Source organism: Panthera leo, chromosome B4 (genome assembly GCF_018350215.1).
Source record: "Panthera leo isolate Ple1 chromosome B4, P.leo_Ple1_pat1.1, whole genome shotgun sequence".
NCBI lineage: Eukaryota > Metazoa > Chordata > Mammalia > Carnivora > Felidae > Panthera > Panthera leo.
In genome coordinates, this window is record NC_056685.1 from 78,627,751 (window position 1) to 78,646,545 (window position 18,795).

General features: G+C 52.7%; 1 protein-coding gene across 1 annotated transcript; it reads right to left on the reverse strand.

Annotated features, from left to right (window-relative positions):
- Window positions 1–5,591: 5,591 nt before the first annotated feature.
- Window positions 5,592–17,209, reverse strand: KRT72 (keratin 72). Its single transcript, XM_042946630.1, has 9 exons — window positions 16,751–17,209; window positions 14,893–15,107; window positions 12,158–12,218; window positions 11,713–11,808; window positions 10,862–11,026; window positions 10,171–10,296; window positions 7,589–7,809; window positions 6,925–6,959; window positions 5,592–6,170 (listed from the first exon to the last, which is right to left on the reverse strand). Exons 1-9 carry the CDS (start codon window positions 17,207–17,209, stop codon window positions 5,980–5,982), a joined length of 1,569 nt encoding a protein of 522 aa, XP_042802564.1. The 3' UTR covers window positions 5,592–5,979.
- Between the last annotated feature and the right edge of the window lie 1,586 nt (window positions 17,210–18,795).

An 18,795-nucleotide genomic window follows, 5' to 3' on the forward strand; every position in this document is an offset into this window, starting at 1 on the left:
CCCAGTCCTTTAGTGTCGATCAAGAACTCGGTAGCTCTTTATCCCCCCCCCCTCTTTTTAAAAAGAAAAGCTCTCTAAACTCTCTACAACTCCACCCCACCACCCACCTAGTCATCACAGGGCACTTTCCTCTCAGCTCAAGTGCACAGAGGTATGTGCAGACAAGCACAGTCTTGCTCTGGAAGAGGACACATTTTCTTCCATTTGCTTGTTTGAAAATACCACTGGGCCCCCATTCCTGTATTACTTCATCTGTCTCCTTACCTCAGACCCCTCCACCCCAGCCGCTTCTGGAAGAAGTTTGCAAGGTATTTCCTGGTCCCCTTTATTGCTCGATTCTTTTTTTGAAAGACAATGGAGAGGCTGGAGGAAATGAAATGTCTTAATCTTTCCATCTTGACTGTGAACTTGGGTGCTTGATCTGCCTCTTCCTTTGCCCATTTCCAAAGCAAACAGGCTGGGCTGTGCAGTGGGCTGTAATTAAACCACTCATCACTAATGACATGCTCTCTATCTCCCATCGGAGCATGGTGCAGCCCTGCCCAAATAGGAGGGGAAACCCCTCCCCACCCCCATCCGGTTCCTAGGGAGAAACAGGAGTGAGTAGTGAGCTGGGCCTGGGGGGGGGGGGGATGGGCACCTGCTTCAGGTGTGGGGGGAATGGCCATCCCCCTTCCCTGTGCCCTAATCATACCTGAGTCTGGGGGGTCCTGGGGAAGGGCGTTGGGAAGGGGACCGGAGAAAGGAAGAGGCATCCAGGCAGGACCGAAGCACTAAAGGGTCTGGGGTGACCATAGGCAAGGTAGGAAGTGGGAGGAAAAAATATAAAAACGGGACATCTGGAAAGAAATACAAGAAATAAGAAGCTGTTGTTTTAGGAAAAGGAAGCTGGAAAAGACTGGGTCAGTGGGGGCGGAGGGAATGGGTTGGTCCTGGGGGGAGGGGCTAAGGCATATAGAGAGGGTACAGGAAGAGTCCCTGGAGGCAGAGGCTTGAACTGAGCTGTTCCAAGAAAGGCATTTCCATCCAGCCCCAGCCCAGGTGGAAGGGGACAGTTACCTGCAAGCTACTGTGCTGGGAGGTCCTAAGTACCACTGTCTGGAACGCCAGCCTGGCATGGACCTAGAACCTCAGGCAGGTGGGGCTTCGGTGACGCCCCACGTTGGCACCTGAGGCTGGGGTCAGAGCTCCATTCAGAGCTGAGACCTGAGTGAAGCGTCTTTATAAGATTCTGTCAACCCTCCCTTCCAGAGCAACAGGACTGGAGACCCCAAGTCCCCCTCTCCTCAGTGTTGTGGGCTCCCACTGAGGCACGTGAGACTTTATGGCCAGGCTTCTAGGTGCAACACACAGCTGTGGGTTCAGGAGGCTGGTTGTGAAAAGAGACTGCAGATCGGAGAGTGGGGGACGGGGCCGCACACCAGGACAGGAACGGTCTGGAAGTGGGAGCCAGTGAGCACAAGAGACGGGGGCACACTGGTTCCCGTTAGGGAAGAGGAACAGCTGGGCAGCATGGAACAAGGGTGGGGGCCGCATGTCATAACTGAGAGCCAAGGAGAGGGCTGAGAAGGACCAGCGGCTGTGGGAGAGAACCTTCTAGAAACCGATGTGAGCTGGAACGGCTGAAGCGAATAAGAAGGGGAAGAGCTGCTGGCCTGGGATTGGAATCCAGCAGGGAATCCAGCAGGGATTGGAATCCACACAGTGAAACAGCTGTGCTCAGGTGTAGACACCGAGTGCTCGCTTGTTGAGGGCTTGCTGGGTACATTTTGATGCATTTCATCCTCACATCAGTCCTGTAGGTAAATACTCTTATTTTTCCCACTTTACAAATGAGAAAACAAAGGAGCAGGCAGACGGGGTTGCCGAAGTCACAGTTTTATAAGTGGCAAAAGAAATACTCAACTGGCCAACTGCAGACTGTGCCCTTCCACACAGGGCGACTTCCTGCACACAGGTCCCCTCTAGCCTGGGTCCACTGTGCTATGGTTCAGGTCACTTGTTGGGAGCAGCTTTAATCTAGAACTTGGTGCTGCATCTGGAGTGTTTGGACCCCCTGAGAGCCCTCCTGGGGAAGATGGATGGATGGATGGATGGATGGATGGATGGATTGGAAGCAAGAAGGAAGGATTCAAGCAACAAGCCTCTAAGAGGGACCACATCTACACAGGGGTGTGGTGTGGACGTTTACCAGAGGGCAGCGATGCGCGAGGCCATGGAAAGTCGTTCACAGGAGAGAAGAGACTCTCACTGTCTCTGGCGGTTCTGGCAGCACTTGCCAAATAAAGCGATTGTCCTACAAGCAGTTGTCATCCTGAAGGTGATAAAAGTGGTGGAGGCCCTGGAAGAAAGATTGGACACAGCTAGCAAAGGGCAGCTGGAAATCTCAGAGCAGCTGCCAAGTGTGACATAAAAGGTCTTTAAGATGCCCTTTCCACCTCCTCCAGGAAGCCTTCCCAGAATGTCTGTGTTTAGCTCTGATCTCTTCCTTCCTCTGTTACTCCTTGGCTGTGCCTTGCCAGCACCTCCATGCCTGTATTATCTACTGAGAGAGACAGAGACAGAGAGACAGAGAAAGAGAGAGATCTCAGAGGGGGCCACCCTGCATCAAGGCAGGGACTTTCACACAGTGCAGATGGGGCTGGGGGAGCGTATTGCTGAGGGATGAGGGTTTCACCCCCAGGACCTCCAGATCAGCACCACGATTCTCAGGCACTCATTGAGGAAGAGCTGGCTGGAAGCCCCAAGATCTCTGAATAGAGATGAGGAGGTTCAGGCTTCGCAGCCAGTGCCCCTCACCCTATGTGAGTGAGAGGTCAGAGAGGAGAGGGAGGGGGCAGGAGCCAGGGTCTGGGCAACATGGAGGCTGGAGCCAGCCTGGGCACGCCAGGGAGTGAAACAGCATCTCCTCCAGCTGGCACCCTGTGGCGGGCACAGAGCCTTGTTCCAGATCGTTCCACACCCTCTGCACTAAAGGGAAGTCTCCTCTGGAGCCGTGGAAAAGGAAGGTGCAGTACCTGGGGCTGCTGGCAGAGGGCAGTGTGTGTGCACAAAATCCAGGCTCCAAGGAGTTCTCTCTCCTGCTTAGAAATCAGCAGTTCGTGACCGCATGGGAATGTGTTTCAATGAGAAGACCCAGTGCCCCCTGTCCTGCACTTAACCCCTCTCAGTCAGGTCCTTGGGCACAGTCCTGCGGTGGACTGATGGGTCGTGAACCAGTGCAGAGCCGGCATAGAAGGCCCCTGCACGGGCAATAATATTGTAACAACCAACATCTGTTGGCTGCAAACTATATTCCAGGCAAACTGTAGTTCTTCCATGATCCTTTTTCATTTATTCCTCTACAATGAGAACCTTGTCAGTAACGAAGTGTCCTGTCTGGAAGTATGGGCTCTGCAGCTGGGCTGGCGTTTGGTTCCCAACGCTGCCATTTCTTAACTATGTGACATTGGATGGTTTCTTTCACTCCTCTGAGCCTCAGTATTCTCATTAGTAAGATGTGCATTATGATCATTGCATCTTGTAGCAATAACACCTATATCAGATTGTTGGAAGAATTAACTGAGTTGCTGGACGTAAAGTGCTCAGGAGAGTTGGGGTCGAGAACAGTGCCTGTCATAGGAAAGGCTCAGTGATGGCCAGCTTGTGTCGATCCTATCTTGCAAGGGCAAGATCTTGCACGAGGGCCACAACTAGCCATTAGAGGAGCCAGGATGGGAAGCCAAGCTTACGACACTCGACTGGTATGCTAGCAGGGGGACCGTTTGCCTGAGACAGGCTGGCTTATGCCTGTCATCTGACCATCCAGTTTAGCAAATGTCCAGATCCAAAGGGTTCCAGATTGGTTGATAAGTTATATAAACTTCATATACATGGATGTCTATAAAACTCAAATTTATTAACACAAGTATGTTTCATTACTCACAAACCAAGTCATCAGGGCACCTGTGTATACCCCAAGCCCCTTCTCCCCAGCGAAGGTGGACTAGACTAAGCCATGCATTCTTGCAGCAAACGTGTATTGAGGCCCAACGGTGACGCAGACTGGGGACCCTGAAACACGGGGCTGAGAGGGAGTGGGGTGAGGTGACACACGTGTGTGCAACTACCAGGACACCAGGAAAATAAAGCACCAACTATAATGCAGATTCTGGAATGGTGCTGTGGATGTGTGGGGCTGTGAACCAGGGCAGAGCACAGAACCATCCAGGCCTCCATTTGCTGGCCTATAAAGTGAGGAGACAAGGAGGGATGCCTGGGTGGCTCAGTCAGTTAAGCATCCGACTCTTGATTTCAGCTCAGGTCATGATCTCACCTTTCGTGGAATCAAGCCCATGTCGAGCCCCATATCGGGCACCATGCTGACAATATGGAGGCTGCTTGGGATTCTCTCTCCTCTCTCTGTGTCTCCCCTACTCCTATTTGTGCTCTCTCTCTCTCAAAATGAGTAAATAAACATTTTTTTTAAAGTAAGGGGACAGGGAGAACTGTCTGGCCACCAGCTCTAATGTTCCCTCTCATTTAATGTTTAATGACTTTGATGGAGTCTGCCAGGAGGGACCAGAAAAAGCATGAACATGGGAGGTGGCATTTCAGCCAGGCCACAAAGGATGAGCGCGGGCTTTCCCTAAATGGGGCACGGGCACCTGCAAGTGAAAAAATCGTATTTGCAAAGATCCTTGGGTATGAAAAGTCCTGGCCCGCTGGAAAGAAAAACCAAGGTTAAAGCTAGGGATGATGTGGGAGGAGAAGGCATCATTGGGTACTTTGAATGCCCCCCTCAAACGAGGCTCATCCCTGGAAGGTGGTCTCACTCTTAGCACCTTGCTGGAACCAACGGTGGGAACTGATTCCGAGAAAACAACACCCCTGCAGAGACACGCGCATGCCTCAGAGAGCACCCTTCTTCCTTCACTTAATTTCCACTCATGGCAATAATCACTGCTTGCCGTGTGTTATGGATGTCTCTGTTAGTTGCGTGGTTTCACTCTTCCCATAGGCTGTAAGCTCTGTGAGAACACAATCTGTGCCTGTTTGTTTACTCCAGTATTCCCAGTACCTGAAGACTGGTTTGGTGAGCCGCTACTTTCTGCACCCAACAGATCCGACGCATCCAGAAACGTACACACAGGCAAGCCTCAAACTTTGGGGTGGAAAAGAATTGGCTGGAAAAACAGAAAAAGGCCCTCTGTGGGGCAGCGGAGTTAAGGTGGGTTGGCAGGAGAGTGAGGACATAAGGAAAAAGAAGAAAATAAGAGGCACTTAGTGTGGGTGCCTTTGACAACCCGGGCGAGAAGCCACGCCAAAGCTCGCGTGCCTGAGCGTCCTGGCGTGACCGCGATGTGAGCCTGTCTGCAACAGGGGTGATAATGCCCACCTCACACTGTGTGCACAGGTGCCCCAGTGCCCCGGAAGCAGAGCCTGTCCAGAGGCATGTCAGAAACAAACCCCAGCTGCTGACCAGGAGCCGCCCTCAGCAGTACCTACTTGGCAGAGACCCACGTCCGGCCTGGCACCCCAGAATTAGACTGAGGAACTTTAGAAGGGGTGCTGCCAACGTCAACTTCCTGGACAACAGATTCAACACGGAATCAAATGGCACTGATCATTTATTGCAGGAGAAGCGGAGAACCGGACATGACCCGAAGCAGAGGACAGAGAGACCCCCTGGGCCGCAAAGGCCCAAGAAAGGCATGGGGACAGAGGGGCTCACACCTGCCCAAGGGGGGAAACATCCTACGTAGATGCGTTATCTCTGCACTGGGGGCAGCGACCCAATGATAAATGGCCAAGAAGGTCACCGAGAGCACTCGTGACCGGACTTCCCACAAAAGAGCGTGCACCACCCGGACCACAGGGACAGGGGACGGCTCAGGGACTGGGGCTCCAGAGGAAGCACTTCAGGGCTGGGACAGGGTGGGGGTGGGCAGGGAGTGGGGGTGGAGCAGACGGGTTCTGCAGCTTTCTGCACACAGCCCTTCATCTCGAGGCCTTTTTGGTTGCACAGCTGCTGCCTGAGGTCTTGGGCAGGGGATCCTTGAACTCGCTGCCGCAGTTGCCTTTGGTTTTGACGTCCACGGCCGCAGGTTTGAAGCCGTAACCGCTCGAGGCGCCGAAGCCCACGCTGAAGCCAGCCCCTCCTGCCCCAGCACCAGTGCTGCTGATCACAGCTGGAAGGGGGCGGGGAGAGAAGACCCCCCGGCCTGTGGCATCCCGGCCACTCCTTCAATTCCCTCCCCCTGGGGACAGATTCTCTCTGCAGTGTGCTTTTAGTTTACAAAGAGGTTTTCACCAGCACTGATCATTTTTTAAGTATTTGGCCGCACGTATTAGACCCTGTCCTATCGGTCTGCGTCCATCCACCAGCGACAGACTTAGAGCTCCAGCGAGCTCTGGCAGGGACCTTCCCCCACAGGAACAAAGACCCTTCGGTGCAGCCCCCAAGGAAGGGGCTGCTGGAGTACCCCCCACCACCACCACAGTAACTCCCCTGCACTGTCTCTAGCTTTCCAGCCTGTTTCAGCTCCTTCCACTGTCCTGCCCTCAGGCTCCCCCCATCCCCCTCCACCCCCAGCACCACTACCCACCCCCCCTCCCCCCACCCCACTGACTGCAAGCTAGAGCCTTGATTGTGCGCTGGTCTCAAGATCAATAGACTGTCTCCAGGAAGCCTCATGCTTACAAGAGGCGTTTGGATTATACACTACTGGGCATCATTTGATCGTTCCATGGATTGTGCTTCTGTCTTTCACGGTATTATTATTTTTCTCCATCCGCTGCTTCTCATTGGCTACTAAAGCCTCTTCACACCCCTACATCTGTCCTGAACCCTCCCTGCTGTCCTGACTTCTCTCTGGTGTCATGGAATTGGAGGCTCAGACTTCTGGTAGGTGACCAAGGGCAGAACCAGGTCCTGGTACTTACAGATGCTCACGGAACTGGGGTGTTCCCCCGACATCCTGGAGAGAGAAAGTGGGGAAGGCAGATAACCCTCTGTAAAGCAGAACTGCATCTATCCAGGGGGTCACAGGGATGCCGCTCAGAATGCACACTGCCCATCCATCCCTTCTTCCCACACACCACAGTGGGACCTCTCCGGAAAGGAACAGAGACAAAAAAATCTGCTGTGAAGGCTCCCTTCTCCATCAGAGCAGCTCTGGAGTGGTCTGGTGGCTGGAGTGATCATGTCCCTGCTCCCCTCTATTATGCCAGTGGTCTCACACAGTCAAGAGGAACGAGCTCACATCCTTGCAGGGCCTCAGGCTTTGCCAGAGTTACCTCGCACTCAGATGACTCTTGGAAGCCATCCTGCCCGCCCCCTCCCCCGACTCACCCTCAAGTGCGCAGCACAAAGGGCCAGGGACACTCTGTTTTGCAACCGCTACAGATGTTAATATTTCCTCTCCCACTACCTCTCTGGGATTTTTACAACTCAGTCCTTCCTAGAGTCTAACTTTGGTCTTTTCTACTGCACCATGTCAAACCCATTGCCTCAGTAGGACCTGAACCGACCCAAACTGTTTGCCCTGAATCTTCCTACTCACGCAGACAGGGAACTGTTCCAGATTAGAGATATCTGGCCCCCCACCTGCACTCTTCGCCCTCCAGCAGCTTGCGGTAGGTGGCGATCTCCACGTCCAGGGCCAGCTTCGTGCTCATGAGCTCCTGGTACTCCCGCAGCATCCGGGCCAGCTCCTCCTTGGCCTGGTGCAGGGCGGCCTCCAGCTCATCCAGCTTGGCCCGGGCATCCTTCAGGGCGCAGTCGCCCCGCTGCTCGGCATCGGCGATGGCCGTCTCCAGGTTAGAGCACTGCAGAGCAAGTGCATCCAGCACTTTGAGCCAGAACGCAGTTCTGAGATCCTGCTCAGACACCCTCCCCTCATTTGGTCCTGACCGACAGTAAATGCTCTGAGGTCCTCCCAGTGTCCCCCCCTTTGGACATTGCTACAGATGAATCTGTCCTTTCTCCTAACTCCAGCATGGCTCACCTCCGCTCATGTGTTGGCATGTGAAGCTGGAGCTTCCCTACCTTGGGAGAGAGGAGGAAGGGCACTGAGAAGGCGAGCTCCCTGGGCCTGTGGCCCCTGCCCTCCCCCTCCTGGTCTGTAACACTGGCTGCAAGATTCTAATGCCAACCCAAGACAAAAACCAAAAAAAAAAAAAAAGAGGGATTAATAAAGTTCCTTACTGATGAAATTTCTGTTCAGTAAACCTGCCACACTGAGTCTGGCCTCCAAAATTCCACAGAGCATCACACTAGGGGAGTAATAGCCTCAAAAGATACTCTTGTTACCAGGTTTCCCAAGCGGGCAGGCAGCTGCTGTCAGGTGGAAGGCTAACGTGCAATACAAAACTGCAGATGAGGCTCTGGGCTGCGGCCATGGGACGGCTGCCGTGGGCTTTTGGACCTCTTAGTCTTGGTGTGTGTTCCATCACTAGGCCAAGGTTTTGGTGGGATCTAAAACTCTGGCTTCTCTTTTCTGGTGTGTCCCCTTCCTCTGCAGTCAAATTTGCTTCACCCCAAGGAAAGCAGCTGATGCTAAGGCCAGACGGAATTCTAGATTGCGGTCCAGCCGGCGCCACCCCTGTGCCGGGCAGGCCCCCAGCCGTGCAAACACCCACAGTGTTTCAGGTGAGTGGCTCACAGCCTCAGGACCCAGCCACCTGACCACAGAAGACCACGTCCCATCCTCAGGACTGTGGAGGTCTAATCAGTCAGGGCATGGGAATACACTCTGTTGGGCTGGGGCAGGGCCTTCCTGTCTGAAAGGAAAGTGTGCCAAATTCTGCCAAACTGGCCTCTGCTCCTTTTCACTGACTGAGGTCCCGCACGGTGAGCCCAGGAGGCTTCTGGGTCTCGTGAATGTGACGTGAGGGGAGAGGGCATGAAATTTGGGCATCCTTGACAACAATCATCCCATGGATCCTGGGGTCAGCAAATGTCAAGACAGTCTGCAGGTGAAACTATGTGCTTCTTTGGTGGGAAGGCCAGAGGGCCAGAAAGCACCCTGACTGAGGGCCCTCTGGAGGAGCCTCAAGGGGACCAAGCATTGAGAGTGACCCCCATGGGCTCCCCCACGGAGGACATCTTCCCTGACCTCCTAGGTGGTGTTCTGATTGCAGACGTCACTTTCTGGTAATAAGCTCACCCAACCGTGAACACACGGCATTTTGCCAGCTACACATTATAATCTGATACTTGAGGGCAGCTTCAAACACCTTGTTGTTTTTCTTTCGTGTATGCAGAACTTGATTAAATGAAAAACACCATGAGTTCTTGTGTAATGTGGTCTTTTTTCTTTCAGCTGCCAGGAGCCTGGTGCACAGGAGTGTGTGTGTGTGTGTGTGTGTGTGTGTGTGTATAGGGAAGGGAGGGGCCTCTAAAGAAGAGGACAAGGGGACAGGGCCACTTGACTTGTCCAGGAAGCCTTTGTGCCAGCCTCCACCAACTCTGGGAATTTCCTGGGTTTGCTTCCTACAGACTCAGATAACCCAAATGATGCACCTGGGGTCATGGGGTCACTCAGTGCCAGGCCACCACACACAGCACTGCCACAGCAGGACGAAAACACAGAGCAGAGCCCTGGGCCAAGTCTATTTGGAAAGCTCTTTCTCTCCCATTCTCCTAAATTCCACTGCTGGGCTCTCCTTCCTCTGGCACCGATTCATCATCACATGAAACCTCCTTTTCACCTACTGTGTCGGGTCTAAACTCCACTGCCCAGCTTCACAGGTGCCCATAATCTGCCCCGTGCTACCCGGTGGGGTCCCGCCCCCTCATACCCCACCCATCATAGAACTTGTGCTTGAGCTAGGTGCCTCTCACCCCTGCACACATGCCATGCAGCGCCCACCTTGGATCCATTGCTCATGCCGGCTCCCTCACCAGGACCCCTTCCCTCTCCTTTCTGCCCATCCCCTCCCACCTCCTGTAGGAAGCCTCCCTGGGGTCTTCATTCCGCTCTGGCCACTCCGGACCCCTACAGCCCTTAGGAAGCATGTTTCACAGTGGATGGAATGCTTCATCCTTCTATACGGGTTCAGACTATTCTCTCCTCCTGGACTGTAAATGCCCTCAGGAGGGACCATGTCTTATCTTTGTTCCGTATTTAGTCTCATACACTTGGTGCCCAAGACAGCCCGTCAGCTGACTCATTTCATGGAACCCACCTGCTTCTTCACATTCCCTATCTCTGAGCGGATCCTCTGGATCAGGCGGTTGAGCTCGGAGATCTCAGCCTTGGTGAGTTTGAGGTCGTCCCCTTGCTGGCCCGCTGTGACCTGCAGTTCTTGGATCTGACGTGGGGCGAGAAGGAGGAGCAGAGGACCATTGGGAATTCACCTCCCAAGGGTCCTGAGCATGGAGAGGGGGAGGGGGACCACATGCTGTTCTCACTGCCCAAGCAGCAAAGGTACTAGGAGGAAAGATGGGGGGAGGGACGGAAAAGGAAGAGAAAGCCCACCCTTTCCTTTCAGACAGGAAGGCCCTGCTCCAGCTCAACAGGGTCCTCAGGTCCACAAGGGTGAGAGCCTTGGTGGAGTTCTACGAAGTTGGGAACACAAAGAAAAGCCAAGATGGATGGATTACCCACAGAAACTGACAGAGTCTTCCCTGGGCTGTGGCTCATGTGACCTCTGCTGTCAGCTAGGGCCAACAGCCAAGCCCATATATGCTCCTAACACATGCCAAAGCTGTGGTTGCCCTCCCTGGACCACAGGGGGGCATTTCCACAAGGCTCAACTCCAAGACAAAAGAGGTCTCAACCCAGCCCAATACACACACACACACATGCACATGCACACACGAGGAGAGAGTGGCAGCTGTAGTCACTGGGCCTTGCACACCCGGCACACAGCCCACCTTGGTCTGGTACAGGGCCTCGGCCTCGGTCTTGCTCTTCAGGGCGATCTCCTCATACTGGGCGCGGACTTCGTCGATGATGCTGTCCAAGTTCAGGTCCCGGTTATTGTCCATGGACAGGATGACAGATGTGTCGCTGATGTGGGACTGCATCTGAGCAATCTCCTGGACAACAGTTAGGGAAGTGGAGCCAGTTAGAGGATCCCCATGAAGAGAGCACATCTCCCAACCCTCCCTGGCCAATCCCTCACTGCCCTCCCTCAGCCTTCCGCAGAGCCTACCAGTGCCGGTGTGTGCCAGGCACGAGGGGAGCGCGTTGGGCTTTCAGTCCCAAGGTGGGACTGCCCTCTCCATCATGCACTTAGGCCTGAACCTACCCCTATTCCACACTCTATGACTTCATCCGGAATATTAGATCTGAGCGTGGCACACAGAGCTTCTCTAGGATCACCGACCACCTTCCTTCTCCCCAGGCCCCTCACGGTTTAGTACAACTCAGGCCACGCATCCAGCTCCTCAGGCAAGACCCCCGTGACCTTCTCAGCACTCCCTGAGATTTTCCTCATCCTTCTCTGGGAACCTTCCCTGGCGGCTCAGGCAGAACTCCCTATACCTTCCTCTGCTCCCCTCTAGAGCTCATCTGCAGGTTGTTTTCCCTATCGGACTGCAACTTCCTGGAAGACAGGGATCATTTATTCTCCATCAGGCCCTCCTCAAGCCCACCTCATTGCTCAGCAAACGTCAGCTGCACTGAGCTGCCAACCTTTGGTCGACACATCCATGTAGGCCGAAGGCCAGAAGCCACTTGTGAGTGGCACAGACCACACAGGAGAGCTCAGCGATATCCTTACCCCTTCATAGAGGCACTTGAAGAATTTGATCTCATCCGTCAGGGAGTCCACCTTGGCTTGGAGCTCAACCTTGTTCATGTAGGCGGCATCCACATCCTGGGGGACACAGAGAGGAGCCAGCTGCCTTCCCCTGCCCTCCCTCCCTGCCACAATGAGCCTCAGGTTCCCTACGGGCTCTACTCCCCTCTCCCTGGCCTTCACAGGGAGGCCCGGCTGCTGACAGCAAACCAACCAATGTGCAGGGCGATGGCCATGCCAGAAGTGTGGCGAAATGTGTGGACTGGAAGCTGGCAGGTTCTGGGAGCATGCATCCCAGGCAAGGGGACTTAGGAGAGCAGGGAAATTAGAACCCCGGTCACCCTTTCCTCAGCCTACCGACATCACTGTGTCAGGTGTTCAGGGAGCTTCCCTAGGCCTCCTCCAGCCCTTCCTGCTCCCCTCTCACCTTCTTGAGCACCACAAACTCATTCTCAGCAGCTGTGCGTCGGTTAATCTCCACCTCATACCTGTGTGCGGCAAGAGAACGGAGGTGGCGTTGCCATTGGGATAATTCAGTTCTGCAAATGCTCCCTGAGCAGTTGGTGATCACCTCCATGCCCAGAGCTGCGTGGCAGTGGCCTACAAACTGGGGTTCACGTACCCTTGGGGCATGCACAGCCTTCTAAAGGGGACGTGACAGGAACAGGTTTAAAGGAATTCACATCCAGCTCCTTCATTCACATGTGACCTATCCTGCCGTGCAGCTGCCCTAGAATGCACCTGTGGGGGGCTTCACTGTCCCTCCTCTGTTTCACAACTACCCCCACCCTCCTGACAGCAGAAAGACGCACCCCTTCTGCCATCCGGCCCCTTAGCACAGTGCATTAGCCCATGGTGCAAAACGTCCCAGGCACCAAACAAAACACTATCCCCACCTTCGAGTTGTTTCTACTGGGTTTTTTAAATATATATACATATTTCTGTTCCAGATGAAGCAAGGTCTTAGAAACAGGATGCTTGGATAAGGCTGGGATGTTATTCATGCAGATATATTATAGATTGGGGAGACAAGAGTATAGATGACTCAAAGACCTATGTCACCTCTTACTGTTGTCAAAGAATGTTGAATAATGAATCTTAATTAATGCTAGAAAATGGCTTGTTTCCATATGATTTAACACGAGCAATCCATTTCAGCTTTTTCCTTCTTCCTAAGGCATGCCGCTGGCTGCCAAGGGGGAAAAAGGCCTGCTGAATGACTCAAGTAGTACAGGTTAGTGAAGTGGGTTATTTTAAAATGTGACTGGAACATTTTCTGAACCTGCCGGATTTTGTCAGTCACACTGGATAAAATACATAAAAAACAGTTGATATGATTTATCTCAGATTCCGTGTGGGTTACTTAAAAGACAACTGAATACTTCTTTTTATCAAATAGTTGTTTCTATTACAATTTATCATTATCTCACATTATCTTATAAAATATTCAATCTTTCTTCCTCCTGTTAACAAATAAGAGTATACCCTAGTTGCAGACCAATTAGTTTTTAGCCTATCTTTCTATTCCATAAAATACATAGAAAAAGTTTGATCATGATGGCTATCAAAATTAATCACATTCATTTGGCCATAATTTTTCATTAGGTACTTCTAGAAACCAAACAGCAGAACATACACATCTACACCCTTTTATAAAGAAAAAGAACGCATTTCATAGCACTATTGACTTTGGAACTAACTTATAATTTACAAAATACATTATAATGCATACAGAAAAGTTAAGCTACAGCCAAATGCATATTGACTTTTTGTTTCAGAACACAGATATATTAATTATATTAAATCTCTATCACTTTAATCTTGAATGCTTCCAATAACCTACTGTACAAGATGTAGACTTTCATTTCTTGCCAAGTGGATTTTACAATAGTTCCCAATTCATTTCATTATTTCATTTCATCCCCACGGTAATCCTGCGAAATAGCTTCTATTATTATCATCTCCCAATTTTATACATGAGGCAAAGTCATAAAGCTAGTTAATAGTAAAGCTAGGATCTCAGTGACATCAGGACACCAGGCCTTAGTGTTGCCTAGCACTTTGGTTCTTTTAAGAGCTGTTAATACATTACTTTCTGGCATTACCCTCTCTCAACAGCCCGTGCAAGTGGCGAGGCAGGCAGCAGTATCTGAATTTTATAAATATTAAAGCTGAAGTTCTCAGAGGACTCAGTGACTCATGGTCATGGTGGTGACTCCAGAACACCTGGCTTCCCTGGTCTGAAAAGCCCAGAGGCAGCATGATCTTTGGATGCTTCTGACCTGGACATCTGGGCTCTGCCTGGAAATCCCCTCTTTTCCTCCAGAATTCTACCCAAATATCCAATGGGGTGGCATTTCCATCTTAATGCCACTCAGTCTCAGTTCACGCTGTATTCATTTCCACTGCCTGGGGGGCTCTCTGAGCGTGTTCTTTAAGCCTGTCCCCATAATCTGTGTGCTTTCAGGACTATAGACTATGTCACCTCCTCCCTCAGGACTCTTCGCAGGTCTCAGGGCAGAGTTCTGCTTGGGGCTACTTCAGAACAGGGGTGGACAGGCAGATTGAACATGGAGCAAGAGAAATCACTTGGCTCTGACCATCTCCATCCCCTTGAATTGTGGAAGAAGTCATCTTTCCCTAGAGATCCTGGCGCCTGAAAGCCAGCTTCCAAAATACCAGATCACACTGAGCCGGGATGGCTCAAGCCTGGGGGAAATTAATGGGATTCAGCAGCACAGATATGCTGCAGCATGAAAAAAGTTTTTAAAACACTTGTTTGCTCAGCTTTAGGTTTTGTTCTCGGATTGGCGTGCTGGCTCACATCCTAGGTACTCCCATGGAAGGCCCCTCGCACAGGAGGAGCTACAGTGCCATCTGGGCTGTCCATCTGGTTTTGAGACAGCCCTCTTGTCCCCATGTCTCCATTTCCAATGTGAGAATGGGCACACCATTTCCTAGGCGATTCAGGCACCACTTTGGGTAGAGATCCTTTCTCTTCCTATGTCTCAACCTGTCTGGATCTCCCTCCCTCCCCAGGGGAAAGGAAATCGCACATGGTATCAGCAAAGGACCTAAGAAGGCAAAAATGCTGGCTGCAGATCGAAACCTCAATCTGTCCTCAAGACCCTCCAGTGGTGGATTCTCTGCCTCTCCACTCACCTCTTCTTGTAGTCCTCCACCAAATCCTGCATGCTTCTCAGCTCCGAGTCCAGCCGCACCCTGTCGCCTGTCTGTGTCTCCAGCTGCTTCCGGAGGTTGCTGATGTAGCCCTCATAAATGGACTCCAGGTTCTTCCTGCAGTTGTTCAGGTCTAACTGCTGCAGCAGGTTCCACTTGGTCTCCAGCACCTGGTTCTGCTGTTCCAGGAACCGTACCTGGAACCCAAAGGCGGTCATAGCACAGAATCCCCCTTCTGTTCTTGCCTCTCCACAGTGGGGAGAGACGGCCCCAGAAATCAGATACAGTCGGTCTTGGATGGGAGGGAGGAAAGAGCAAGACTCATCAGAGAATGGATTCAGCCAGGGGGACGTGCCTTTCTGGGTCTCCAAGACGAGAAATCAGATTGAGTCTAAAAGAAATCGGGAAGTAGGCTTACACAGTGCTATAACTGCCACCGTGAGTTATCATGTGATGGAAGTAGCTTCTTTTGCTGTAAATGCTGGTGTTTTCAGAGTGAAGGAAGAGGGGAAGCAAGGGAGGAACAGTGCAGGGGTGGGGAATGGCATTGGAAAGCCACTCTGGCCATTAACACGTTCTCTCTTATCTGCAACCTAAGTTGCTCTTGGTTGGTTGGTTTCTTCGGTTTTCATTTCAAAGCGGGTTCTCACATCTTTAGAAGGTTCCTTCATACTTGACCAAAAGTCTTACATGTTTGGGCTCAATAACTTCAAGCCTCTGCTACTCGCTAGCCTTCCTCTTCTTCCCTACCTCTAGCTTGAGGGAGAGAAGGAAACATGAGGGGGAAGAACAGACTTTGAACAGGAAAATGAGCCCTGTCCTCTGGGACAGTAGCTCTGTTTCTTCCAGTCCTTCCCTCTCCCCTCCAACCTCTCCCTTCCTCTTCCTGAGCACAGCAGTGAGGGACACAGTCCTCTGTTGCTATTCTATCAGCCTGGGCACGTTTACTGGCCTCCTGCCATGTTGGTTTCCTCATCCGCAAGGCAGAATGATAACACAATCATGGGTTGTGTGTTGATATATGGGAACCCCTTGGGACAGCACCAGGCACTGAGTAACATCAGCTCTTGTCAGTATTATGTCCCCTGTGACTCATGGCCTAGACCTTCTGCCCCAGGTTGGATACAGAAGCATATTCCTTCTCTCCTCTTCGTTCTTTGGGGTCACTGCCTCTGAGTCACCAGAGACAGCTTCCCTTTTAACCTCCGCATGCTCCCATCCCCACAGACACATAGAGAATGCACACCTGTAACTCGACATGCCCTCCTTCTCAATCTCCCCTCTCCCCCCACCCGCCACCCAGCCCCAGCTTTCAGTTTTCTGGTCCTTTTCTTTCATCTCCTCTAGACACCTTCCTGGCTTATATCCCCATCCTACCTCCTACTTTGTTAAGTCCTTTCCCTTCACCAAGCATCACGTCCTGTGATACTCCCTCGTCAGTGTCCCTCTTGTGCTCCTGTCCTGGATATATGTACCCATCTCCTTGTGTGATAATTGAGAGCTCTCAGAGGGCCATTTCACAAGTCTCCTGCCTGTGGTGCACCCCGTTCCGACCCCGGGTCTTGTCCACAAGGATAATATGAAGCTTCTGTTTACCATGGGTCGTGGGTCGGGGGTGGGGGTGCCTAGCACTGTTCCAAGCACTTTAGAAACATCCAATTCACCCTCACATCCTCACGTGGGGTAAGAGCCACAGTGTGCCCATTTTACAGAGGAGCCAAGGGAAGCCCAGAAAAGATAACCGGCTGGCCCAAGTTTTCACATAGCTGTCAGTGGCAGAGCCAGCACCCCGGCGCACACTGGTCACCAACGCAAGGCGCACAGATGCCTGAGGACCCACCTTGTCGATGAAGGAGGCGAACTTATTGTTCAGCGCCTTGATCTGCTCCCGCTCCTGGGCGCGCACCTTCTGGATCTCGGGGTCCAGCTCCACGTGGAGGGGGGCCAGGAGGCTCTTGTTGACGGTGACCTGAGGGATGCCGCCGGGCGGGCACACGGACGGGCACGCGGGCCCCAGCCCGGCGCTGCCGAAGACGGTGCCCACGAAGCCGCCCAGCCGGCCGCCGGTGCCGGAGCAGTGGCCCAGCGCGTAGGCGCCGCCCCGGCCGGCCGCGGCGCACAGAGCCAGGCGCCGGCCGCCCCCCAGGCTGAAGAGGCTCCGGCTGCCGAAGGCCGCCGTGCTCTTGACGCCGGCCCGGAACGAGGCGGAGCTGCCGCTGACCCGGCCCGCGATGACGGCCGAGCAGCCGCTGAAGCTGGGGCGCTCGCCGGCGGGGCGCTGGTGCAGCTGGCGGCTCATGCTGTGGGGACCGGGTGCGGGCGCGTGCGGAACGCGGGATAGGGGCGCGGAGGGCGGCTGCGCTGGTAGGCCTGGCTCGCCCCCCAGCCCCTTAAATAGGCGGCTGGAGGCAGCCTAATTTGTAGGTCGGGAACACCTATTAGCCACCTGGGGCCTCTCCGTATAGGAGATTACCACCCCTCCCTGAGATTTGTCTCCCCCCCTCCAACCGTGAACTCCCCATGAATCCCCTATAAAATGGCTTGGAACCCCGCATTTGGTTTGCTCACCTCCTGCATTATAATAATTTGGCTACCTTATCTTCACTTGCTATCCTCCAATTACTGGGGTTATCACTGTCAAGATCTGTGGTGGAAGCTTCCAGTGGGTCTGGCTGAGGTTGGGGGGAGGTGGAGGGGTGTGGTACAATGGAGCAGATGGCCAGGCGGGTTCTGCTTCCAAAGGACATGAACAGGGTCAAGAATATTCCAGAGAATCATCCTTAGCTTGTGGGCTGCTGCTTTCCCAAGGCTTCTGGATAAAGACGGCTCTGACCTGAGTACTGGAAGGAAGTCCCAGAGGGTGGAGATTTCTGGTCTGTCTACAAGGAATTCTATGTCTGTTGAGGCAGATCAGACACAGTGACAAAATTAAGGCCAGTGGGAGCTCTGGTCACAAGAGGTGGAGGGTGAGGGCTTTGGGCCAGAGCTAAAAGGGTTCTCCAAAAACATTTCTGGAATAAAAGTGAGGGAGATGCTAGAGGAGATGGAACAAGAAAGCTTTAGGAAGATGGTCTTTCGTGGGTTTGCGTGTTTTCTTTTACCTTGATAGCAGAAGATGATCATTCGTCCCATGCAAGGAACCCCTGATCGGGACATTTGCTGCCTTGACATTTCTGATTCTGGATCAAAATGTGACTGATGATTAAGAACAAGTCGAGAAGGGCTGAGGAAGACTCCTCCAATCTGAAAAACTAAGAACTAGATTCTAGAACTTCATTCCAAATAAGTTCAAGAGTATCTTTTCCAATCGAACCCAATTTCCTTTTTCCAACTTAAGTTGCCTCTAATTCTTCTCTTCTGTTAGAATCGGCCCCTCTCAGGGGCACCCGGGTGTGTCGGTTGGTTAAGCGGCTGACTGCAGCTCGGGTTTGGCTCAGGTCATGATCTCCCAGTTGGTGAGTTCAAGCCCAGTATCTGGCTCTGCATTGACAGCCTGAGTGGGCTTGGGAGTCTGTCTCTGCCCCTCCCCCACTCTCACTCCCTTCCCATAATGCCCTTCTGACACCCGGGTGGGCTTCTGCTTCATCACTCTTATTGCTCAGTCTGCCTGAGTCCTGAGTATGTGTCCCATTTCCACCATCAGACTAGCAGGTCCTTCTGGATTAACCCTTCCCTCCCCTGCTCACCGGTGTTCAGTCCCAGCCTTGGCACCAGGGACATTCAGGATGAGTGTGAAACAGACTGGTGCTTAGGACAAGGCTCATTGCTGTGCCCTCAGTTATACCCTGGAGCCTGGACTCCCCCTTGGAACCCTCGTGGAATGGCCAGATGGTACCTGGGCGTAGATGAGTGACACAGGCTCCAGTGAACCAATCAGAGCATAAT

Excerpts from the sequence above, each read along its gene's own strand:
- KRT72 (XM_042946630.1), bottom strand. The coding sequence starts at position 17,209 with ATGAGCCGCCAGCTGCACCAGCGCCCCGCCGGCGAGCGCCCCAGCTTC. Across the intron at positions 11,027-11,712 it reads TCAAGTGCCTCTATGAAGGG|GAGATTGCTCAGATGCAGTC; the intron begins GTAAGGATATCG and ends ACTGTTGTCCAG. Across the intron at positions 6,960-7,588 it reads CTGGAGGGCGAAGAGTGCAG|GATGTCGGGGGAACACCCCA; the intron begins GTGGGGGGCCAG and ends TTCTCTCTCCAG.